The sequence below is a fragment of the Lissotriton vulgaris genome, chromosome 6 (assembly GCF_964263255.1).
Source record: "Lissotriton vulgaris chromosome 6, aLisVul1.2, whole genome shotgun sequence".
NCBI lineage: Eukaryota > Metazoa > Chordata > Amphibia > Caudata > Salamandridae > Lissotriton > Lissotriton vulgaris.
In genome coordinates this window covers 1,096,030,482-1,096,057,353 of record NC_141694.1, presented here as the reverse complement: position 1 = coordinate 1,096,057,353, position 26,872 = coordinate 1,096,030,482, and the positions used below count along the sequence as shown (strand labels likewise).

Sequence of the window (26,872 nt, the reverse complement as noted above, 5' to 3'; positions counted from 1 at the left end):
AGGGGTGCTGGTAAGGCCAAAGGGGAGCACCATGAACGCAGGTAACACCGAAGAGCAGGCAGGACGAGAAAGTGAAAATAGGCGTCCTGTAAGTCCAACGTTACCATCCAGGCTCCGGGGTCTGGGCAGACAAGACCTAAGCCAGAGTGAGCATTTTGAACTTTTCTTTTTTGAGAAAGTAGTGAGGGCTCACAGATCTAGGATGGGATGAAGGCCCTTTTCCTTTTTCGGGAAAAAGAAAGTAGAGGGAATAGCAACCACAGCCTACTTTTGGCGCTGAAACCCTCTCTGTGGCTCCCTTGGCCAAGAGAGTCCTGACTTCCTCCTGAAGCCAGTTTAGGTGTTCCTCTCTCAGTCGGTGTAAGTTGGAGGCATGGAGGTAGGGGTAGTGTTGAAGGGGAGAGAGTAGCCACTTCAGACTATCTGAAGAACCCACCTGTCCGACGTGATGTTTTGTGTGATGTTTTGCCAGTGGTGGAGCTGATCCTGATCCTGCCACCAACTGGCCGCCCATGATCTTGAAATGGCCAGACTAGGAACGTTTGGAGGCTGCAGGGGGAAGAGTGGACTGACTACCTCTAGCCGCTTGACCAATGGGGTCGAATGGAGCACCACATAGGTTGCTGAACTTGCGTGGTCTTGTGGCTGGCATATATCTGGAGTAATTTAAAGTCCATTTTGTGGCCACAAAATGGGCGAAAGAAAGACTGGGATGGGTGGCCACTGAGATGCACAAAAACTTGGCCATAGAGTGCGAGTCCTTAAAGTTCACCAGGGCTATGTCTGCCTTGTCTCCGAAGAGATAGGTGCCATCAAAGGGCATGTCCATTACGGAAGTCTGGACCTTCCCAGAAAAGCCATGCGTGGCGTCGAACAGCCAATTTCGATGACACCGCTCTGTCCAGCAAGTCGGTCTTGTCAAGCCCACAACAAATGGAGAACTGTGCTGCATCTCCCCAGTCTGATCCTGCTTGAGGGACAATGGACCAGGCCTTCTTCTGGGCCTGTGGCAGCACTTGCAAAAACATTTCCCAGAAGGAATGGGAGTAACGGCTGGATAGGCATGCAGTGTTTACCGACCGCGATGCACGGCTGGTGGAAGAAACATTTTTATTGCCCCAACTAACCAGCCTCTTGGAATCCCTGTCCAGAGGTGTGGAAGGGAACGTGCCTTGTGAGGTAGAGGCTTGGACCATCAAGCTCTCGGGGGTAGGGTGATTGGTGAGGAATTTTTGGTCTCCCGGTTGCAGGGCGAAAGCAGTGTTCAATTGTCCTATTCACAGGAACCCCTGTGCTGGGCTTGGACCAGGGTCACAGAAGGACCTCAGACAAGGTCTCGTTGAAAGGCAGGAGGGGTTCCGAGGAGGAGACACCTGACTGCAGGACCCCTGTCAAGATGTTCATCTTGACTTCCACCAAAGGTCCAGGACCTCAACTACCCTACTCACTGTGAGAAGTTGGCCCGATATGCAACGTTCGCTATTCTAGCGACCGCTATGTATCGTTCCAACGACCCTTATGGTGTTTGGTTGTAAGTCAACCTATAGACCAGCTATCCTAGTAGCGTGGATACGAGCAGTCTAAGGCTAAAGACTCGAGAGGGCGCGTTAAGCCAGCTGTTTACCACACATGTACCCCTTGAACACCCAGTGAAAGGACACCACACAAGTGTTATGAAAATAAACAGTATATTTATTAAGAATCACAACAGCCCTGTACTCTTTATGAGGACAGGGTACTAAGCACAAACCAAATCTCTTTAGCAAATACTTCAAGTGCACAGTTTAAAGACAAGTGTCCGAGGACACGGAAAGGTTTAAGGCAAGTCGGAAGCGAGGGACTCGGGACCCTAGAGTAAGGAGGCTATGCAGGCACCGAAATGCCGAGTTACCTAGCCACGAGGGCTGCGGCTGCAAGTCTTACAGGCGTCGGGGTCTTCGCTGACGAGCCAGGAGCCGGAAGAAAAGGAGTTGCTGGCCGGCGACCAGTGAGGAATAGTTCGTTGGGATCCAAGCCTGGATCGGAGATTGATGAAAACCTGAAAGCAGAGGGGACCAAGTTCGTACTACTAGCCAGTAGTCAGAGGGTACCAGGAAGGCACCAGTTGGCCGTCACCTCGACCAGGTGAGTGGGCGACGCTAGGCTCTGCAGTCTCACGGACCAGGAGGCGTTGTCGGCGACCACGGTGGAGGTGCGAGCTGTCCCACGACGGATGTCGCTGTCGGCGTCTTGAGTGGACCAGGAGGGTCCGGGGTGCTTCTCGGAAAGGTGGAAGCAAGGGTCAGTCTGGAGCAACCAGACCGGCAGTGTTGATTCTTGGTCGTCGTCACAGAAGGGCACAAGCCAGCGGCAAGTGACCAGACAACGTGCTGAGCAGCGAGCAGAAGGGCCCCACGCAGATCGTGGAGATGCTGGGAGACTGCACTTCGGTGCTGGAGCGGCTCAGGGTCGGGGCTTCTCGGACCCCAGAGCACTCACCAGAGAGTTACCTCGATGGTCGTGCTGGTTTTAAGAGCGTGCAGGTTCTGATGATGGCCGGTCCCTCGAGGTCTCGTCGCACCCACAGATCACAGCTGAGCTGATGACGTGGGTAGAGGTCAGAGGTGCCAGGGAAGCCGGTTCTCGTCGAGCTGGGCCGTCGGATTCCTTGAGGAAGGACTTACAGCAAACCGCAGAGTTCTTAGATGGTGCCCGCTGATGCAGGGTGACTACTCCTTAGCCACAAGGGAGAAATCTTAAGAAGAGTCTTGAAGTCCTTTCGTAGAAAGTATTCTTGATTCAAAGATGATCTAATTTGGAAGGGTCCCCGCTCCGGCCTTTATCCTAAAGGAAGGGGTGGGTACATGACTAGGTCCTGCCCTAAGGGTGGGACCAGGAAGGGGGGTAGTTACACCCCTCTCCCCTGCCGGACTTTCCCCAGGCCAGGGCTGTCGCCCCTGGAACTGGTTCTAACCGGCAGATGCGTAGTGAGCACCGGGGTGCCACTCCGCAGTCACCTTCTCGCAAAAGCCCTACCTACCCAGAATACACAAACCCTGTCTGGGACGGTGCGAACACCGCCCTCGACAGGAAACCCTTTGTCCAAGTGCTCCTCGCTGGAAGGACTCCCAGCCGCAGGAGGTCAGACTTGTGTCTGTGGGGGCAGCATCCATTTTGTGGAGCTGAGGCTTTCGTCAACTTTAACCGGGGTTCACAGTTACGTACATGTCGTGTCCCTCTAGAAGGGCGGAATGCTAACCTCGTCGCCAGGGTTGGTGAGAGGGCAGCACCCCGATTCGTATGACACCTTACTCGACATGTCTTGATAACGCGACACCGAAGTTACCGATATGGTACGCGTTATCATGGAACAGCCATTGGGTCTTGATCCCGCAAGCTGCAACCGGGCTCGGCTCGGGCCAGAGCTTAGTTCACACGAGCCCATGCACTCTGCCTTCAGGATTGTCAAGGCCTGCCATAGGAGTGACTGATAGGGACTCGGGTGTCCGTTGGAGGGTTAGATATAGGGCTACTATATCTAAAGCAAAGGGTGATTACACGACTTTGCCCCAGCTGTCCTGCAGCCAGTTGTGTCAGATTTAGGAGGCCAGCCAGGGGTGGCATAATACCTGCTGCAGCCCCTGGCGGCCCTGGGTACACCTACGCCCTGGGTTACAGGGTCTGATAAGGCGGCCCAGTACCAATTGGTAAATGCACCTAGGGTACATCTCGTAATTTAGAAAGAGAACAGCCAGGCTGTGGGTCTGATTGGCAGGCCCACAGCCAGAGTAAGTCGTAAACCAGTGAAACAAAAGCAAAAAATCTGGGTGATCATAGGATTGCAGACCCTACTCTCCTACACTCACCACCATAGCATATGAAGCTCTGTCCTCCTTAGCCATGGTAGAGAAAGCAGGCCAGAACCTGGAGAGGTATCCAGTCCATTTGCCTCACCCAATTCCACATACCAGTCAATTGTGTGCTTAGGCTGGTCTGGTAAAGGGTCCAGCAACCCCTCCAAATCTCCCTGAATTCCTAGCCCTTTAAAATAAGGATGAAGACCCGACCTAGGAGATCCAGGCCCGGGTTGTCGGGGATAACAATGGGGCTGGTGCCGCCGGGGAGGCACCAGTGGTGTCGAGAGTCTCAGTGCGGGGCCCAGGGAAGGTTGCAGTGGCATGACTGGTGCCAGTCTGGGTCCACTACCCGATCCATTGGGGGACATCAGTGCTGGGGCTGGAGCCGCTGGTGCGGAACCCGATTGAGGGCCCTCTGAGCCTCTGGGGCCTGAACGCGCAGGGACGGTCAGGTCACCGATATATGAGGCACATGGCGTCATAAAATTCTTTAAGCTGGGCAGAGGTCACTCGGCTCTCTGAAAGGCAGGTAAGAGAGGGCAAGCAGACTCAGGTGCAGGTTCCGCAGAACGAGGCCTAGAGAGTTAAGACTGCTCAGTCATGTTGGTTGTTGAACAGGGAGAAGTTGAAGCACACTTCAACTTCTTGTGTTTCTTATGACTCTTACATGACAGACCCGATGACTTTGAGTGAGAGGACAAGGACTTAGGACTCCCAGAGTGGTACCCAGACCTTCCTCTCGACCGGGACCGAGAAAAAGATCTCTGGGGCAAATGGCATTGTGCTGAGTGCTGGGGTGCAAGCAGCTTAAGTGACCACTCCCTCAAAGCTTTCGGGGCCATTGCTTGGCAGTTGGAGCAGGACTTCGAGTTGTGGTCTAACTCCAGGCACCAGAGACAAATTAAGTGTGGATTCGTCACCAAAATGGCGCAATGAAAGGCACTGAATGGATTGAATCCAGAAGTCATCTTCGACATGTGTGGAAAAAACCTACACACCTAAAGAAATCGACAAACATCGAAAAAATCCTGTCAAAAAGGGACAGAGGGTAGCTCGCGTCATGGATCTGGGCTAGCTGGCGCAGAATGAAAAGACCTGATGTGAGCACAATGAGGTGGCGCCTATATAGTTGATGCACGGACTACTTCACGTGGAGCCAGCCGACACCACCTACTGGCACGCAAGGGTATGGCTCGAGCAAAAATCTTTCAGATCTAGCTTGAAGGCTGGGAAATTTTAAGGCAAGGAATCTGCGGCTAGATGTCTGTATCAGACATGTCCTTCACACATTAGGAAATTCACAGTAGGAGCTCTTCACAGAGTGAAGAAAGAATGAGAATAACTCTGGATCTGAATCTGAAGGCACAGAAAGAAAGCAGCTGCTGCCAGCGCGCTTGAGTGGTGCTTATATGCGGCTCCAAATGTCACTTCCGGAAGGGGAAGAGTTGACGCGGAGTCAATGCCACCAACCAATTTGCAGAACAAATGTTTTTCGAGTTTTCCGGATCCAGTCTAGCATCTGAGAATATTCAGAAGGTGAGGATCAGCAGTAAGAAGTGTCCATCAGAAAGTATGTTACAATAGGCGTTGTGAGTGTCTAGTTGCCATAAAACAGCAAGATGTCTCACTGAGCTGAATGCACATGGTGCAGCGTGCCAGAGGTAGGATGCTTGAATCTCTGCAAGGCAGACTCAGTCTACCATGTAGGCTTGTTATAGGCTAGTGCCATAAATGGAGTAATAGAAACATGTGCTATTTATAGAGGTGCATAAGTGTATTATGATGTGTATGTAAAGTATGATGTGCTATATAAAGTACAAAATATTACCAGCAGGCATTCTGTTACTTAAATATGTACAGGTTAGTTTAAACAAGGGTACGGGGGGAAGTGGAAGACCTTTTTCGGAGATCTATTCAGGAACTTTGCACACATTCCAGGTGCTGGATGTTGTATTGATGTGCTCTAGGCTCCAGAGAAATGAAGACACAGCCTGTCCCCTTGGTAAGACATCTGCATTCATCAAACCCTTACAAAAATTACAAAATATTTTATTTAAATCAGAACACAAATACAAAATTCAGAAGTGTAATTTTATTTGGAAAGTTGGAGGTTTTCAATATTTTGTTTTATTTCTAAAAGACGTAGTGTTGTGCTAGATTTTAAGCATATCATGTTGTCGTTTTTGCTCCTAATGCATTTTCTGTCTACTGCACTTGCGCTGCTTCTGCGAATCAAGAGTAGGGACCTTCTTAATGGGTAATCTGAGTTTTAACACGTGCAAGGAGTCGTTTCTACTCTTCCCTCAGTGTATTATCCTAATGCTTTTGCACAGTGCAGCGTCGCCCTTCTTAGACCAGCAGTTCTTAACCTGGGGCCTGCGAATGTTTTGCAAATTAAATCATTTGAGCAGAATATTAAAGTATGTATACATAAAAAATGTAAAAATGAAAATTTGAAAACGAACTTTAAATGTGAAGAAACCAGAAGTCGAAGATTAAACAGTCCTCTATATAATGATCGTGCGTTCCCACTTTTTTGGAGTTTTGAAAATGGCAACTGGAGAGGTCATTGACAGATATTCGGTTAAGCTGAACCCTCTGTTCATTTATCTGGGTTCCCAAGTATAAATATGACACAACCACCCTGTACATCAAGAGTGGCTGTGCGAATGTCTACTGTGTGGTTTTCAAGTAAACTGCTCTCGAAGGATTCCTGTATGTATGCTCATGTGTAACTTCACCTCACATGGCAGGGGATGCCCGTCTCCCTCCATGAGCCACATTGTCACGAACTGCCGGGTGGTGGGGACGGGTAAACAGGAGGATACAAAAGGCAGTGTGAGAACCTAAGCATCCTAAGGCAGCAGGATGACTCACCGGGTGGAACACATACTGCTCCCAAAATGTGATGCGCTGGAGATAAAAACCTGCTAGCAAGACTCAGCCTTACCATGTCGGTGGATAAATGAAGCATCATAAAATGGGTAATAGTAGCATCTGTATGCGGTACAAAGGGCTATAAAAAAACACAAAAGCCACTCCTGATGCAATGTGTTCGAAAGGGACACTTTTCATTGCTGATCATAAAATGTAAACATCAAAATGCCATAGGCTGACCCAAAACGTGAAAGACACCGTAGACAACTAACGTTTGAAGGGGCTTGATCCCAACAAGCCAATGGGTGAAGGGAGCTTACTCGAAGCCCACTGTCTGTGTATAGACCGAGCACAATGTTTTTGGCTGATGCCAGACCTACACTGGCAAAAACACATGAAACGTACTATAATTGTCAGGTGTACGAGGTACCTCGGATCTATTCCTATAAAACCACAAGATAAATACATGGAATGGAATAAAACGGTCTAAAACAATATAACTAGCATTAGTAATGAAAAACATATACCCAGCGTTACAGAATGGCACACAAATAGAATACGTGCTACCAGAATGTCATTTTTATATAAGGGATAAAGTATTCCCTGCAGTACATTATAATAATATTGCAAGTCACCGAGGAGTTCCATAGAAATATAGAAGAACGAAGCAGATGTTGAGTTCTTTTATAAGGTTATGGAACTCTGAAGTGACTTGCAAAATCCTTATGTACAGAAGGGGGCACTTTATCCCATATAACACAAGGTCACGCCATCACCTTTCCCACAAACGACTTAAAACTTTGGTGTGCAGCTCTTTCAGATGAGAGAGGACGCATGTCTGCAAACATGAAAGAATAAAAAGCTATTCTAGTGCAAAATTAAACACATCAAAAACCTGTCAGATATTTGTTGCAAAAAGATATTGGAAACAGTTCAATACAAGTCCGTTTTAAAAAAAAATAGTCTGAAGTAGGTCAGAATGTTTAGAAACATGCAGAAATACTCAACTTTTCTATAATTATATAAGGAATGTAAAAATAATTGTGTTCTTTCTGATAGTCACTGTAAACTAGAAAAATAGCGCATGAGAAAGAAAAGCAACATTTCATTGTTGTTGCTTTAAACATCTGCTCTGTGACCTGACCGGCCTTTCACATGGGCTGCTGGCTCTGGTAGCAGGCATTTTGACATCAGAACTCGACTGCAATTACTTATTAAATTCGAGTTCTGATGTCTTTCTTTTCTATATAACCAAGTACTAAATGTGTCAAGTTGCTGATTATATAAGGGATTACGAATCCTTCGACGTACACTGTAAGGATATTGCAAGTCACCAAGACGTAAGATCTTTTTGAAGGTTTTGACATTGTGCTGCCACTGTGGAAATCAGTGGCTTTTCTCCTGTTTACTCTATTGGTAGCATGTTTTAGAGCAATTACTTTCGTTTTTAACTTATTCATGTTATATTTCTAAATCACAGTCCATATGCACTTACTATATACCAAGTTTTGCTAATAATATTTTTCTTTTGGGGTAATTATTATTAACCAGCTCAACTGTACTCATTCTATTGACTTCAAAATGGTTAAATGCTGATTACATCTACCAGTATTCGAACTTGTGACCAGAGTGTCAAACACAGTTCTCAGCGATTGAAGCATTAGTCTACTAAAGGTGGTCGTCTCACTTGATTTTTTTACCTTTCATTTAGTCTAGCCTTTAAAACGTTTTGTGGAGAAATATAAATGTGCTTTTTGTACTTTTAAATGTATTAATTTCAGAACATGACAATGATTTTCAATAGATTTTTGATGCAACGGTGAGGCAGAGCATTTACAACTAAGATCTGCAGTAATACAAATATTGTCTGTGGCGCAAACAAATATTTTAAGGTTTAAAAAAACAAAAACTTTGGAACCGATGTCCCAAAGTCTCAGAGGTTCACGAATTAGATTGTTCTTTGCCACATCTAGCAAGTGGGCCAAACCATCCTAACCTCCCTGAAATATAGCTCACTTATGACACATTTCAGGTTATAGTCGGATTATGAGTAAGTCTAGTTCTATGAATCAACTGAGAACTCGAATCTGGAACTCATGCTATTGAGGCCCAGAGGCAAAACTCATCTAGCCATTAAAAAGGACTCCAGCTGCGAGCCTCATCTCAAGATCACCTACCCTTCCTACACTCGATCACCATGTCAGATTTAGAATGTTCCATTAGTAATGTGGCAAGAAACACTACATCAATCTGGAACTTTAAGGAGGTAGGGGGTCAAGTTTTTTTGTTTTTTTTAAGGGCAGGTGTTAGCCAAGAGCATTTGATTTGACTACATTTACATATATTATACTTGGACTTTCAGACAATCCTTTTTCTCCACCGGTTTGTTGTGTCAATAATATTTTTCTCCTGCTCACTGCAGCGCACAACATGGGGCAATGGATCAGCTTATTTCAGCCAATGGCGAACTTCAATGAAATTGATGGCATTTGACCCTTTTCACAAGGTGCACATCTGCCACAAAGTAGTAGTTTCCTTCAGTGCCAGGGATTACTATTGCAATGTGGGAATTATGAGATACAAAAATCATTTCAGCCATTTTTTTTTATATTAGTGAAGGCCTGGCTGCGCCCCAAACACTAACGTTTTGCAAAAGCTATGACAAAACAAGCACTGTTTTTAATTCCAAAAGGCAAGCAGCCAATGACAGATCTATTGGCTTTCCCTACACTTGCTTCTATTCTGCCCCCATTAAACATTCTATGGAAAAACTAGCTTTTACCATGGGTTGAGGCTTTTAATGTAAGTGCTGCAAAGGGTTTCGTATGTGTTGTGGTATTCAACTGATATTTATTATTATAACTTTTTTTTAATTTCTCAGTTTATACTCTGCCTGACAGACAAGACTAACATTTTAAAAACTGTAAAAATAATGTGATTAATTTGCTATTGTTCATGTGTTGTATTATGTATGTATTACTGTCCGTATATCTTTGCATTTATGTTCTAAAAGAGTTCTTACTACCTTTTACTTTTGAGTATATTGGATTGGTGTAATGGTTTTAAATTGATTTGGTTAATCGCACTTCTCCCCAAGCAGCGATTTTCATTTCTGTTGTTTTGTAGGCTGTCACAGATCAACCTGGCAGTGGGGAAAAAACACCATATATACAACAAATTATACACACAGATGTATTTTTCATAGAGGATTTATACCAAAGCATGAATATACCGAATATGCCTTTAGTCCTAAAATTCAAGAATAACATGTACCTGTAAAAATATATAGCCCACACTAATTTTAAATCATATGCAAACAGCATTTAAATAGCTTGCAAAATTGTATCTGTACTTCACTTACATACTCCATGTGTATGACTGTCCTAATGAAATCTAATGCCCAAGTGTCTAACCCTTGGAAACGTTTTGAATATGAACAAGATAGAAACATGAATCACTGCCAAACATAACAGTTAAATGTGGATGAAGTTGAGACACTGCAGCGTCTAAGAAAACCACAGACCACAGAAGAGGGAGGAACTTCAATATGGGAGTAACAGCCACATTGAAGCGACAACAGAAGACGCTCTGTGCAGTAACCTCATGAATTGACTCCCACTGTAGCAACCACAGTCAATTAACTCCTGATGTGGCAACCACAATAAATAAACACCAACGTGGCAGCCAGATGAATACCAAGAACCCCTGTGTGGCAACTACGTAAATAAATCTCTGTGGCAAAAACCCCAGAGGAAACCCACATGGTATCTACACCCAAGAGACCCTGTGTTCCAACCACACCATAGAAATCCCAACATGGAAAATACAAAAGCACCACAGAAAAGCCAGCAGGACCAGTTCACTACAGGGATGATGTTACACCAGCACCACAGGACACTCTGTGAGGCGACCACAACACCATGAGGCAAACACCCCAAAATGAGCTCACTTGTGGTAACCACATCATATTAATTGCTCCTTATAGTAAATGCACAACAAGGAACAGCCCTTGTGGCAACTGCACCACACGCCTCCCAATTTGGCAAACACACCAAAGAAGCACATTGTGGAAATCAAACCATGGCATCTCTATGGCAAACCGGTCACAGATAACCCAGCGTCAGAACACATCACATCATACTGCAGATCATAGGAACCTCTGGTGTGGAAACTGCACAAGAGTGACCCATTATGGGAACCACACCACAGAATGTTCAGATTGGAACCCACCACCAAACAACTATTTTAGATCTAGAACGGCACAGGCACTACCACATTGTGGTGAACCAAGGTTGAAAATTACACCAGCCCTGTTTGGCAAGAACTAGACCCGTATAACCATTACATCCTATAATGACACCAACAATACATGAAGTGACAAACGTTCTACAAAATCCCACCTGTAAAACCACAGAATAGAAACCCAGCATGGCAACTACACCATATACGCCCAATGCGACAACCATACCAAAAAGATATCACGTGGAACTAAACCAAAAGAATAAGACAAAAAGATGCTGGACTCATTTTGGTTGTTTGCTTAAACTACTTTAAATAAACATAAGGAATATGTTACTTTTTCATTAGACAGTGTGCAGAATGGGTGATTCTCAATGCACATGAATGCTTTGGTCATAAGTAGCAGCTGAAAATTACCTTTAAACACTGCTTTTCAACATAAAAAAAAATGACAAAGAATAATCGACATTTTATTGAAACAATATTTATACATTACATTTTGACAAAATGGAGAAAAAAAAATCAAATCAAAAGTACCAATGAGCCCAGAAAAAATGCCAAAATGTACAAAAAGGACAAGAATTTTCTTAGAAAAAAAATAAAGACAACCAACTATACTCTTGTACCAAACAAAAATTCCCAGCAGGTAATTTAGAAAACATTTAAAAGAGAGGAGAAGTTTACTACAGGAAGATGTGGTTATCCTATGTCAATACTGGACTGATTGTTGACTTTGGTTCTATACAATCGGATCAATGATGTGGAATTATTGTCAGGTTTTGGCCAATCTTTTTCAAGCAGTGAGATCAACAATGATACGTACACACTGTGCAAATTAAGGCTTCAATTGACCGTGGAGTCAAAGGAACACAAAACAACATCTGCAAAGGCAGCATTCACTGAATTCTCGAAAGCTCGCCTACTTGCAATTTTGAATATATCTTTAACATCTACTCTTTCAAGAAACGTTTTGTGCCTTGGATCCTCTTACTGCCTCAGATAATGTATATGTATGCATAGATCATTGTACTGTATACATATGTATATACAATACTTATTTACAACCCATCACTAGCACCAAAGCCATCATGCAATGATTATTAGTTACGTCATATAAGTAGCTGTTAAATGAAAAGCAGATAATTTACAATATAAATAACAGATCACCTCCAATTTGACATTAGATATCTCAAAAACACAACCATGCTTTTTAACTCTCAGATAAATAACACTTTTCAAATTGATGATTGGCTTTATAGCAAATTAATACCCTGCCGGCAGGAAGAACGTGTTGCTATCAAACAGCAACCCTGAGTAGAAGTTTAGGTCAATAAATAGAGGAACAATCATGAAAACCTCCCAGCAGCTAAAACAAAAACAACTACTGATTGGCAGAAGATGACAGCAGAATAAATGGATACATTAGTCATCGTAATAAAAAGGGGACTATTAACCTGCACATTGTGAATACTGCAGGAGATCAAATTCCATTTGGAGTCATGTGCATCCAGTTCTGGACGTGGCAGTGAAATGCCAGATCAAAAGCTTTTTTTGAGGGGCACTGTCACTTCAGGAGGGAAAAACAGAATGAGTTTATAGGTTCTGACACAACGATACAGCTAAGGATATAGGTGGAGTGTGAGGCAGTTCTACAACACTGGAGGAATTTTGTTCTCTGAAAATGATGAGACATTCATCTCCCTGGATTTTAGCCAGGAGAATTTGCAAAGGTGAAAAGACGTTCAGGGTGGCAAAGAAAGAATTCCATGATGAAAACACTGGAAGGTTTTCAGCAAATGCAAATCTAATGAGACCAAGACTTAAGGAATTGGGGAGCTGGAAGACCCACTGAAGTTGTAGCGACATTAGTCAAAATAACCAACACATGAGAGCATTAAGGAAACTCTTTCATGTCGATGTTCAAATCTTACTAGAGCACTGGGGGACATCTAATAGTTAATGCAGAATATAGGTTAGGCAATTTATCAGACAAGTAGTTTACATTTATGGTAGTTCCTAAGTAGGGGTTTTCCTTTAAACCATTTTTATTTTTAATATGAAGTAATGCTAAGTTGAAACTAGGTCACACGAGAAGCCTGTAAAAAATGCTGACATTTCTAGAAATCAGCTGCGTCCTCTCAAAAAGAGGAGTAAAAACTAAGAGCACAAAGGATTAGTATTTACTATTGTTGTCCCCCAAACTCGGATATGATTTTGTGATAAAGATGTTTTTCTTAAAATAAAACCTAACATGCTTAAGCAAATCTGCACAGGAATTCAAGACACATGGTTTTGTCCAGAACTGTGGAACACATACGATTTAGCAAGTGAGCTATGAGGTAACCCTTTCAACCCTGGCCCCAATATTGAACTTGAAAACGAAACTACCAATGACCTCTACCTATACCTGGACACTGACATCCACAGCCTTTACTGCTCAGACATTGACCTTGCCATCAGTTCACAAATGGGGCTAGTAGTGCTTCCGGTGTCTCATTATAAAATCTCACCAGAAGGCCAAGTTAAGTGTTGAGCCACCTAGAAGCAACAAGGGCAAAATGTGGAGTAGGGCTCAAGGTCTAAGTGGAACAAAACATATCACTGAAAGGGAGTACATGTTTGAAATGTAAATGGCACGGTTGGGAAATGCAACAGGTGAACAGCCCCCATTTTAACATGCTTTCAAAAAACATTTGTATCTACAACTGATAAGTTCATTTAAACCCACATGATCAGAATACATCTGTATGCACTTCATGGAAAAAAGACAACAACAAAAAACCTTAATCCTAAAAAAGCCTGACCACGGATGGTACCATTTCAAACTGATGTTTCGGCAGTGGATTGGCATAGAATTGTAAACATCCAGGACTAAGTACCCTTTCTTTGTTTTTCTTCCCTTTCAAATGTTTTCTTTGTAAAGGCAAAATCTTTGAAGCGTCATTTAAAAGTCTTTATATTTGGTTGGAAGGGCGTGATCTGCCCCGCCAGTTTCTTTTTAATGTTAGGCACAAGGTAAGTCTCTATGGGTTAAACGTTCAGCATATCCTCGTCGCTGTCGTCATGGAAAGATTCTACGTGGTGAGCGTTTGGTGCCTTCTTGCGAGCAGCTTTAGCTTTTCCGGTTCTACCCTTGCCTCCATTAAGCAACCCCCTGGTACTCTCATCACCTTCACTGAGGAATGAGCTGTGGGGGTGGTTTGTTCCCTCCATTTCCCTCCCACGCCCAGAGTGAATCTTGACGTCAGGGACAGTGAGCACTTCGTCCTCGCTATCCTGGTCATCCACGTGGAGAGACGTGAAAGCCGAAGACTGAACAGATTTAGAGATGTGGCCATTTTCTTGGCCGCCTTTCCCTGGTCTTACGCTGGAGTTCGAGATGTCATCCATGAGCCACTCAGTTTCGTTTTCATCATTTTCTTCATCAGTGTTTACCTGTGTGCCACGAAACACAAAGAAAACAAAGATACATTATAAAAAATAAATATGTACTTTTTAACCTGAAAAAAACCCAAAAAGAGTGAAAATGGTCAGGTGTATTAGCAGTTCCTTACGTAGGAAAATAATACATAGGAAAATAATTATCTTTAAGGGATTCACATTCTAACAAACATTCAAATCATGAGATTTGTAAATTCCGAATGCAAAAAACTGCTTTTGGAATAATTCACATTCACATTCCCTATGTGCTTTAGTAGCTACAGCCTTTCACCTATTTGTGAGTCAATGTCAATTGCTCTGTTGAGTCAATGCAAGAAAGTGCCTCTGTGTGCCTTAGTGATGCAGATAAGTCTTACATAATACCTCAAAACTCCCAGATGGCAAGTGAATGTTGGAGGTAACTAGCTTCTTCTTTACTAACAGATTCATACACTAAGTTAGTTTCAAGCAGTAATAGAAAGAAGGCGGACACAGAGAGAAGAGCCAAAGAAGCTTGACCCACGTATGTGTCCTTCCGCGGCATTTGGTCCTCACACATTTCAAAGCCAACACTGTCCAAAAGTTCTACTGCGCAAATCTTGCCCTGGGATCACCCAGGGCAACTAATTGACTACTACGTATTCCAGAGTCCTACTCCAAGATATTATTTTACCTGTTTAGACCTCTGCCACCAGGCGTACATCAGATATCTTGATAGTGTGAAGACAAGCCACCTTGTCGTATCTGATTTGAATACTCGTAGGGCATCTAAAGGCGTGAAAACAGCAGTAACTGACAAGCCGGAATAATCCATGTTTTTCTCATGGTAGCATAGACAGGACAGAAGAAGACAAAGTGTTCTATAGTTTCTGGGGTAGAGCTACAGGACGAACACAATGGAGTTACTGTAGCATTCACCCAGGTGCTTTTCATAGCATTCAGTGGGAGAACCCCAATCCTAAATTGTATGTAAAGTGCTCGTGCCTGAGGGGGTTCAACATCATCCATATAAAAATCAAACTTAAAACCACTTTTAACTTTTAAGAATCTGGTGGTTAAAGTGCCATGTGACCTAATATCAGTGCAAGAAGAATCAATAACATTCCAGTACCTTTTTTTAAGCTGGGGAACAATTCTTTTTGTAATAGACTGTGGATCATCCCACATGGTCTCCATTTCCAAATTAAAAAACCACGCCCTAACCTTTTCAAACCAAGCCAATTGTCCTGTCTGTCTTTGAAGAACTAATATTTCCTCCACTGCGTTCTTTACTGGAATCTGGGTATTACTGGTCCAAAATCTTATCCGAAACATAAGCACCTTAAGAAAAGCGAAAGGGTGATAGACTTTTGTCCAAGATCAAGGCGTAAAGGTAGTAAAGGCATGTTCATTAGGAGATTAAGGATCGAACTTAAAAATGTATTTTTTGCAACCTCTAGCTGATTCAAATGCTCCAGCCCCCACAGAGGGCCGCGCCCAACCCTTTGGCCTGATGTATTTCTAGGGTGGGAGAAATTGAGTGGAAGGCTGAACGTTTGACTCTCTTTACTATTGCACAGTTCACATGCTGGAGTGTCAGGACGCTCTTCTGGATTTGGGGAAATCCCTGCCATATTGTCGCTGATTCTAACTCCCAAGTAAAGAGGCCAAGTTAAACAGGGACATTGTACTAGATGCTTTAAAACTGAAAGGAGTTTTTGTTAATTCCTTGGATAAAATATGTCCGAAATCTTTTAAAAGACCTTGGTCACCTTGAGTATTTTACAAACACTTTTTCTATTCGGCAAATACCAAGGAAAGAAATGAGAAAGGAGGGTCTTTTGTTGCTGGATTCTATAAGCATGTCAGAGATATTAAAACCCACTGTACTCCACAATCAGCTGATTCAACCCTATTTAACTTTTGTACCTAGAGTTAAAGATAGATTCTTACTAACTAGATTTAGGTTGGGGATATTTCACAGACTAGTTACTTTGCCCAAAATCAATGACTGGTCTCAAAACCTCCATTTATGCCCTTGTGATATTTCCAACCAATCAACGATCCATGTAATATTGTTTTGCAAATCTATACTTTCTTAAGGAGACTCTACCTGGCACCAGTTTTAAAAATGATCTGGCTCCGTCAATGCCGACCTGCCTTACTTGCACTACAACAGCTTGAAGATATGCATAGCACTTTTAAAATAGTGACTTATTTAAAGAAAGTCTTGAGACATAGGAATCGTTTGTCCACCTAAACCTTCACTTTGGATAAACTATAGGTGAATTTAATAACGTTTTAAGTTTACAATGTACTAGGCATCTTGTTCATATTAAGATGACATTTTCATTATTTCAGACCCTGTATTGATATATTTTACTCGGATATGATACATATTTTTACCTTTTAAATTGTAAATCATGTATTGATGTGTTCTTTTTCTTCTGTGCTTTTATGATTGTTTTTATGAAGCAACCGAATAAAGCTTTCTTGATTGATTGAACTCCCAAGTAATAAAAGACTTTGTCCTGCTCTAAAAGTTGGGCACCCAACCTCACTTTGACCTTGGTGGAGTTATAGGGATTAAAAACCATAAACTTTGTTTTTGAGCAATTTACTTCGAGGCCCCGGTCTTTGCATGCTGTCGCAAACTTAGCTTTCACAGTGGTAACCAACTTAACAAAGTGCACAGTTTGATTAGTTAAACATTACATTTTCATTTCATGCGAATGTGAGTTTATTTTCACAATCTTAATTTTGATAATCAAAGACAACAAGATCGTCAGAACATTCAATTTAAAATGGTGCTCGGAGGGGGGTAGGGGGCTCGGAAGGAATTGTGTGCTAGTGAGGGGAATACGAAAGGAAAGGCAATGTGCAATAAGCAATAACTACATCAGACACAGCTGACACCTATCCAGCCCAATGATGGCAAATTAATCACAGCAAACGTAACAAATAATAGACTCAGATAAATATTCTTGGTCGTCTAAGTCTGAGAGATGAGAAGCCGTCGACGTTTCGACCCTTGATTGCAGTAAAGGTAATTAGATCTTTCCAAGAGTTAGACAGCTGGATCAGATTCATTCGATCAAATAGTTTATATGTAAATAAGAACATCTGACTCAACTCAGGAGCCTTAGGGCCCGCCTCCTCTTATTCTGTGGCCTGATTTTTCATGCTGCTATCTATAGATACTTCCAACACCACCCCTCCACTTTCTTTGGTCCTGATGAAGACCCCAGGATATAGATCTAATTACCTTTACTGCAATCAGGGGTCGAAACGTCAACAGCTTCTCATTATCTCTCAAACTTAGACGACAGAGAATATTTATCCGATTCCTTTTTTTTTATCTTTGCTGTAATTAATTTGCCATCATTAAGCTAGATAGGTGTCAGCTGTGTCTAATGTAGTTATTGCTTATTGCACATTGCCTTTCCTATTATCCTCACTAGCACCCAATTCTTTCCAAGCACTCTATCCCCCCTCCGAGCACCATTTTAAATTGTATGTTCCGACAATCTTGTTGTTTTTGTTGATCAAAATGAAGATTGTGCAAATAAACTCACATTCATGTGAAATGAATATGTAATGTTTAAACAATCAAACTGTGCACTTCGTTAAGTTGGTTTCCACTGTGACCACTTTATACTGTACTGTATGCTACCCGGGTCCAGTGGGATTTTGGATTACCCCATTGCTACATGACTGTTGCAAACTTAGTTAACACGTCCTGGATGCGCATTGGGGTTTTAGAAATGAGCAGCATATCGTCTGCCAATAAGAAAGAGGGTATTAACTTGCCAGCTAGTGTTGGTGGGTCACCTCCACAGTCATAAAGATCACTTAGAAGCCAATTCATATACAAGGTAAACAGGGTTGGAGGCCAGCACACTACTCTGGCACACCCTTTTAGAAACGAGTATATAATCGGATTGGCTACCATCGGCGTTCCACCTGGCTTTGGCATAATGATGTAAACAGACCAAAAGTTTGAGCAGGTCATAGGGGAGTCCTAGGTCCCTAAGTGCAGCCCATAGTCTGGTGCGATCTATGGAATCGAATGCCGTTTTAAGGTGGACATATACAACATACAAATGGCCCCTCTTGATCTTGACTTCCTTCCAAATGAGCAAAAGAAAGCGGAACACCTGATCTAGGGAGCTTGTGGAGGCCCTAAAACGAGCCTGCACATGAGAGAGTATGCTCTTTTCCTCTATCTAGCTGTGGAGAGGTGACAGGATCATTTTACTGAAGACTTTCTGAGGTACATCTATAAGGCTAATGGGCTATAATTTGAGGGGTCCCCTTTCTCCTATTTTTTTTAAAAATATTGGGATTATTTCTGCACCCTTCCAGGTTGTGGGTATATGCCCCATTCATGTGATGGCATTAAAAACTGTATGTAGCAAAGGGCCCCACATATTGGGCTCAGATTTGTACAGCTCTCCCAGTAGTCTATCTAGCCCTGGATCTTTCCCATGTCTGGAGTGAGCTAATTGCATTCACAGTTTCCTCCAGGGAACAACTGACTACATTTTCCACTACAGACTCTACGTTACAATCCCCAGCTTATTCTGCTGCCTCACTCTCAGGCTCACAGTCCTTTACAGAGTATAATTTCTGGAAGTGCTCAGCCCAGACAGGTGGCTGTATATGTAAGCTGTCTTCACTGACCGGCTGGATTTCCCCTTTAGATAGAAGATGCCAGAATAACTGACAGTCCTTCAGTCTGGATGCCTCAACTATTATATGCCAATTCTCTACCTCCCAGCTCGTTTTTGCCTCAGCCTGTATTCTCTTATAGATTCTTTTTCTGTTTATTATTTTAGTCCTTATCCCTTTCTTTACTGCCATGGTTAACTCAGTTCTGGCTTACCTACATTATTCATTGTACCATGGCGCAGTATTTCTTTTAATCACGTTGGAGCTACACTTTTTGCTGAAATAGGGCTTTATGCCGTTCATTAAATGTTGAAAACTAGACATAATGTTATCATTTATGTTAGAATTACCCAATATCGTAAGAGTCTGAGCCACCTCTTCATAAATGTTAGGGAGAAGCTTCACATCAGCAATTACAGGGGGCCATTTAGTTTTCCGATTGTTGTAAGTAGTGACAACGGGGGCCATTGCCAGATTAGTCTGAGTGCAGAATAGGAAAGCCAGATAGCCTCAGGAACAGAGCATTATGATCACTATCCTCATGATTTAGGATAATCATGTCATTGACTTGTGGCCAAAGGTCAAGGTCAACCATTATAAAGTCAATTCTACTTTTAACATTCCCCCCTTTAAATGTAAAATTTGCTTCAGCATCTGAGGGTGTCTGCCAATTACAAGTGCGTACCTCAAAAGCAAGTGTGAATGACCGTACTTGCTGACCAACCTTAGTACATCTTGTAAGGGCTGGTATCAGGAGCTTTTTAACACCTCTAACTTGCTCTTCCTCCTGTACTATTTCCTGTACAATATCTACAGGCTCATATCTTGTATTAAAGTTACTGGCTATGATAAGATGAACAAGTGACTTACCGTCAGTAACGATATATCTGTAAGAGACATAGATTAGTTATAGATTCCTTACTTTGTGAATTACCCCCAAGCATCAGACTGGATCTAGAAAGTTTTTCGTCAGCAGTACCCCGGAGCGTCGAAATGTGGCGTTAGTCGCCTCCGCGTTCGTCGTTGGCATTGTGGTCGCCAGAATGACGTTGCTGTAGCTACTTAGACACCGCCTTCCCATGCTGACGTCAGTCCTGTACACGACTTTCCAGGCCAGAAGCACAGAGCCAGGCAAGATACTTACCACTGGTGCACAAAACTAGGGTCCTGAAAGGAAGTCCTTAACCATAGAAGTCAGTTTGCAGAACGGGGAGGATGGGTGGGGCGGTAAGGAATCTATAACTAATTGATGTCTCTTACAGATATATTGTTACCGAAGGTAAGTAACTTGCTCATCTGAAAGAGACAATTAGCTATAGATTCCTTACCTTGTGAAAAGATACCCCAGCAATAACAACCCTGGAGGGGAGTCTGCGAACAAAGTTCACACCAGAAAGTCCGGGAGAACAGAACGGTCAAAGAAGCAGTCTCTCCGGACTTGGCTGTCCCGGCAGTAGTGTTTTGTGAACGTGTGCAGCAATGCCCCTTTAGCCGCCTGACAGAAGTCATTTAGGTGGACTTCACGTCCCAAAGCAGTGGTAGCTGCCGTTGCCAAGGAATAGCAAGTTTTGATGAACAAAACGACCCATCTAGAGATGGTCCGTTTTTGGACGGCCCGACCTATTTTGGCACTCACGTAGCCAACAAAGAGCTGGTCATCCACTCTGAATTGCTTTGTGCGATCCAAATAAAATGAAAGCACATGTTTTGGATCCAGACGGTGGAGCCTCTCTTCTTTCTTGGAAGGATGCAGAGGCGGAAAGAAGGTGGGCAAAGTGATGGCCTGTCCAATGTGGAAAGAAGTAACCACCTTGGGAAGAAAGGATGGACGAGTTCGAAGGACAACTTTGTCCGGATGAACAGTCAGAAAAGGAGGTTTTGAAGAAAGAGCTTGGAGCTCCCTCACCCTGCGCGCAGAGGTGATGGCAACCAGAAAAGCAGTCTTTAAGATAAGAAGTCTGAGAGGACAGTTATGTAGCAGCAGCTCAAAGGGAGCACACATAAGATAGGTTAGAGCCAAGTTCAAGTCCCACTGGGGCATTATGAAGGGAACAGGAAGAAAAAGATGAGTAATGCCCTTAAGGAAGCGATTTACAACAGGGTACTGAAAAGAGAAGGCTAATCAGGAAGCCTAAGAAAGGCTCATATGGCTGAGAGGTAGCCCTTTATAGTGCCCGGAGCAGAGCCCTGCTGGGCCAACGAAAGGAGGAACAAGAAAACCTCAGAAAGAGGCGCAGAAAGGGGATCCACAGACTTTGCTGTGGACCATGCCACAAATTTGTTCCATCTGCAGGGGCATACCGTCTTAGTGGAGGGACACCTGGCTGCTAAGATAACATCACAGACTGCGGGAGGAAGGTCGAAAGCTGTCAATTGTCACCACTCAATCTCCACGCAAGGAGGTGGAGGCTGGACAGGTTCGGGTGGAGGACTTCCCATGCTGCTGCGACAGAAGATCCTCCCAAAGAGCCAGTCGGATCAGAGGATCGATGGCCATGTGTAATAGCATGGGATATCAGACTCTTTGTGCCCAATCCCGAGCCACAAGAATGACGTGGGGCCGGTCACACCTGATCTTTTTCAGCACTCTGGGCAGAAGTGGTATAGGCGGAAAGGCGTATAGAAGACAGAAACTCCCCTCACGACGAAAAGAGTTGCAAAGCAAGTGCCGCCTTGGAAATGCCAACGTGCAGAACTGTTGACATTGAGCATTCTCTTCAGTGATGAATAGATCTAACCAAGGCTATCTCCACTGCTGAAAGAGACATTGCACCACCTCTGAGTGAAGATGCCATTCGTGGTCCATCAAATGCACCTGAGGCTGAGTTAGTCGTCCTGGCGTTCAGTGAATCTGCCAGGTGTTGAACCACCAGGGATATACCCTGATGTTCCAGCCATGCCCAGAGGTAAAAGGACTCTTGACATAGGGTCCACGACCCCACCCTGCCCGGTTTGTTACAGTATCTCATGGCGGCGGTGTTGTCCGTGAACACCTGCACTACTCTTCCCTGGACAGAGGGAAGGAATGCCTTGATTGCAAGACGAATTGCCTAAAGCTCCAGAAGGTAGATGTGGCGCTCGGACTCCGCCGGAGGCCAGTGGCTTCTGATCTCCGCCTTCCTCGTGTGGCCGCCCCATCCCAGAAGCGATGCATCGGTCACTACTGTGAAATCTGGTTGGGGAAGGGAGAGGGATCTGTCATTGACCCAATCCTGGTTCGTTAGCCACCACTGCAATTTGCATGATGTGCCCACTGGAACTTCAGGTCCCACTGCAGAGCCTGCATATGCAACCAGGCATGATCCACCAGCAGAATGCATGAGCCCATGAGGCCCAGCAGACGCAGGGTCATCCTGACCGAAACCCGGGATAAAGGATGAAAGATCGGAATCATAGCCCGAATATCCCGGACTCACTGCTCGGGAGGATAGACTCAAAACTGCGTTGGGTCCAGAACCACACCGATGAAGAGGAGCTTCTGAGAGGAGATCAGGTGTGACTTGGGCATGTTCATAGAGATCCCCAGCGAAAACAGGAGGTCTGCCATAGTCTGGAGGTGGGAGAGTCTGGTGCGAGCCTGCCTTCGACAGCCAGTCTTCGAGATAGTGGAAGACTGGAAACCCTTTTCTACGCAGATGAGCTGCGACCACCGCCAACACTTTCGTGAACATCCGAGGGGCACTAGTTAGGCCAAAGCAGAGAACGGTAAACCGAAAGTGCTTGTGGCTCACCTTGACCTGCAGGTAATGCGGGTGGGCTGGCAGGACGGGGATGTGAACGTAAGTTTCCAGCAAGTCCAATGCTACCATCCAGTCTCCAGGGTCGAGGGCAGACAGGACCTGAGCCAAAGTCGACATTTTGAACTTCTCCTTCCGGATAAAGCGGTTTACGTTCCTGAGATCCAAGATAGGACGCAGGCCCTTGCCGTTCTTGGGCACCAGAAAGTAGTGGAGATAGCAACCACAACCTACTTCTGGGGAAGACACTCGCTCAATGGCTCCCTTTGCCAAGAGAGCTGTAACATCCGGTTGGAGAAGAGCCAGATGATCCTCAGACATGCGATGGTACGGAGGTGGCATGGCTGGGGGGGGAGGGTAGTCTTGAAGGGGAGACCCACCTGTCCAACGTGATGGTGCACCAGTAGGGGAGGTGATTGTGAATTCTGCCACCCACTGGTGATTGGTGAGCCTGAAAGGTCGGACTAGGAGGGTTTGGAGGCTGCTGCAGAGGGGGCGGTGGTTGACTGGCCTGATCGCTGGCCCCCAGACCCACGACGGTGGGCCCCACGTCCCCAGCCGCGTAGGAGCTGAAAATCTTGCGTCAGCCTGTGCCCTGGGTGGAACGTGGCGGGCCACCCGTTCCGTAGCCACGAAAGGGGCGAAAAGCGGACTGTGCAGGGCGGGTGGTGGAGAGGCCCAAAGACTTGGCCATAGCCCGAGAGTTGAAATTGTCCTGCCTAGCGAGTCGGCGGTGTCCAGTCCACAGCGGATGGTAAACTTTGCTGCGCCTCTCCCCTCAGCAACTGCACAGGAGAGCACAGCCTGGGCCTCCTCCAGGCACCTGGGCAGAACCTGCGCCACTGCATCCCAAACAGAGTGGGTGTAACGGCCCAAAAGACATGCGGTGTCTACCAACTGCAGTCCGGAGCTGCAGGAAGAAAACGTCTTCCCAAGATGGTCCAGCTTTTTGGATTCCCTACCAGGTGGTGCGTTAGGGAATGCGCCTTTCGACGTTGAGGCTTGGACCACCAAGCTCTCAGGGGTGGGGTGTTGGGAGAGGAAAGTGGGGTCGCCTGGGCAATCATCCTATCCACAGGAGCCCCTGTGTTGGACCTGCACTAGGAACCCAAAAAGATGTCAGTTAGGGCTTCATTCAATGGCAGCAGGGGCTCAGAAGAGCTTGCTGGCGGCTGAAGCACCTCTGTCACCAGGTTAGTCCTGACCGCCACTGTAGGTAGCTCGATGTTGAGAGCCTTGACAGCCATACGCAATCAGGGGTGGGGTGTTGGGAGAGGAAAGTGGGGTCGCCTGGGCAATCATCCTATCCACAGGAGCCTCTGTGTTGGACCTGCACTAGGAACCCAAAAAGATGTCAGTTAGGGCTTCATTCAATGGCAGCAGGGGCTCAGAAGATCTTGCTGGTGGCTGAAGCACCTCTGTCACCAGGTTAGTCCTGACCGCCACTGTAGGTAGCTCGATGTTGAGAGCCTTGACAGCCATACGCAACACCACTGTGTAAAATGCTCCCTCCTCCGTAGCCACGGTAGGAGGAGACAACATGCCAAGGTCTGTGGAGGTATCCAGACCACTGGCTTTCCCAGCTCGTCTCTCCAGTCCGTGTCATACTCTAACTGGTCAGTCAAAGGGTCTCCAGACATCGCCCCGTCCTCCTCCCCTTCCTCTGATTGCCAATCTGATCTTAAAGGAACACAAAGGTAGAACAAGGGCACAAAAGAACCCATTGGCGCCATATCCAGCGTTGGTTGACTCCAGTCCGTCTCCGAGTCCACGTCAGGATGGAGGCCGGGGTCGACGCCGGCTGTGGACACAACAGGCGTCGGCTGTGGGCACTTTGTCGATGGAAACGGCACTGGGGGAGGTGTAATAAGGTCAACCCAGGCCGGTCCGGATTCAGCCTTGATCCAAGGGGACCCTGTGGTCCCGGGCCCGAGCTACCAAAGGCCCAAGGCCCCCAGCAGAGTCTGCGGTGCCCTATGTACGCCGGCGGAGTCGGGCTGCTCAAAGATTGCATGCATTGCTTCATAGGGGTCACTCCGGATCCCGGAAAGGGAGGGAACTTCAGAGTCGATCCATTGGGCTCTGCACGCGGAGGCGGGAGGGGCACCGCCAGCATCCCTCGTCAAGCTGGCCGCCGGACGGGGAGAAGTCTAAGAGCAACGATGCTTCTTCGACGACTTCTTGTGCTTCGACTTACCCGAGGAGTGCGAAGAAGAATGGTGGTGGTGGCTCTGCGACCGGACGGTGATGGATTAAACCCAGATCTTTTGACTGGGTGTGAGTGTTTGATTGATTCAGATGCTCCGTTCATCACCACCTCCTTTTGTACCGCTTTTGGCCGCCATAAGTGTAGCAGGGTATGCTCAGACGTGAGTCCCTTGCTCACTTTGCCACTGGATTCAAGCAAGCCGGGCTGAAGACGGCTGGAATGCCAGAAACCGGTCCTCGGAAGCTTGTTTCCGGTCCAGGGAAGACATGGCTTGGCAGTTCGGGCTGGAATGTTCCCATGAGGCACAGGGTCAGACTGATTTGCATTTAGCCATGTCTGAACTGGGGTGGCAGAGTGGGCTAAAGAACGGTGATGGATTAAACCCAGATCTTCTGACTGGGTGTGAGTGTTTGATTGATTCAGATGCTCGGTCCATCACCCACCCCTTTTGTACGGCTCTGCGACCGGTCCCTCGACCTCCCACCTGTCTGGGAACTCGAACGCCGCGGAGCGGACTGCTGGGCGACGAGAAGCCTTTTGGACGCTTTGGCAAAGACATCAGATTCATGGTCCGGCAGTCTGAACACGACTTGGAGTTGTGGTCGTGTTCGAGGCAGAACAGGCACACACAGTGCGGATCCGTCACAGACATCAACCTTCGGCAGGAACAGCAAGCCTTGAAACAGAGCATCCTACGCGCACCAGGAGTCGAGCACTGAAAACGATGTCGACAAAAGTCGGCAAAAAAAGTCAGTCAAAAAGTTACTGGAGGTGCCACTCTCTCTGGATCTGTGCTGGCTGGTGCGGAAGAAAGAACTGACGTCAGCACAGCAGGGCGGCGTCTAAGTAGCTACTGCAACGTAATTCCGGCAACCATGATGCCAATGACTAAGGCAGAGTCGACCAACGCAACCTTTCGACGTGCAGGGGTACTGCTAACGAAATACTTTTCGGATGCAGTCTGATGCTTGGGGCTAATTTACAAGGTAAGGAATCTATAACTAACTGTCTCTTTTAGATAATACTCTTTTCTTGAATATCAAGGAAGTTTGAGAGCTTGTTATGGTGTCTGAAGGCTTGTGGTGGCTACTAAACCGATTGTATCTGTTAAATAATCTGACATGAATATTCCCTTTAAGCGATATCAGATCTAAACCAAGGATCTCCTGTGAGCCTATATCTAGCCACTTGATTTTACAAGCCAATGTGATCTTAACCCAGATCAGCAAACGTCGAGGTGCTGGCTGGTGCCTGCTTGCACAGGGTGGTCACTCCTTGACCACAAGGGAGATTCTTCAGTCTTCTACGTCGAGTAGGAGGTCGAAGGGTCCAGTGTTTTGTTTCATAAGTTTCAGTCCGGATAATCTGAGTGCGTTGGCGCTGCTCCCATTCTTATACCAATCTAGGGGGCTGGATTACCTGCTAGGTCCCTCCTATGGGTGGGACCCAGGAAGGGGGTGGTTACACCCCTTTCCCTTTGTCCAGGGTCGCTCTGGGACTGGGGCTGGTGTGCCTCAGAACCGGTTTGGCCGGATTATGCAAGGTGAAGCCTTGTGCGCCCCAGGCACGGTCTAGTTTCTTTCAGCCCTACCTGCCCCAATACACTATCTCCTGTCTGGGGTGGTGTAGCACCTCCCTGCGACAGGAACCCTTTGTCCAAGTTTCGGTCAGCAGCAGGAGGTCAGACTTGTGTCGGTGGCAGCAGCATCCATTTTGTGATGCTGAGGCTCTGGTTAGGATTAACCGCGTTTCAGTAAAGACAGTGGAAAGACGAGGTAGACGCGCGGAGCACACGATATTCTGAACATATCCGGTTCGCTGTGACGCAGAAAGGAAAAACGCTATACCTCGATGTTATTATTTTTAACCTAAACAAGAAACATTTTTAATACAGCGTACACATG

The 26,872-nt window shown here is 45.6% G+C and overlaps 1 protein-coding gene across 1 annotated transcript in view; it reads right to left on the bottom strand.

Moving 5' to 3' along the window:
- Positions 1–11,409: 11,409 nt before the first annotated feature.
- IGF2R (insulin like growth factor 2 receptor) overlaps positions 11,410–26,872 on the bottom strand; it is a 1,757,136-nt gene continuing 1,741,673 nt past the window's right edge. Inside the window, exon 48 of the mRNA XM_086927157.1 lies at positions 11,410–14,387. Coding sequence (XP_086783283.1) covers positions 13,983–14,387 — 405 coding nt within the window. The 3' untranslated portion in view covers positions 11,410–13,982. The remainder of the gene's footprint in view (positions 14,388–26,872) is intronic.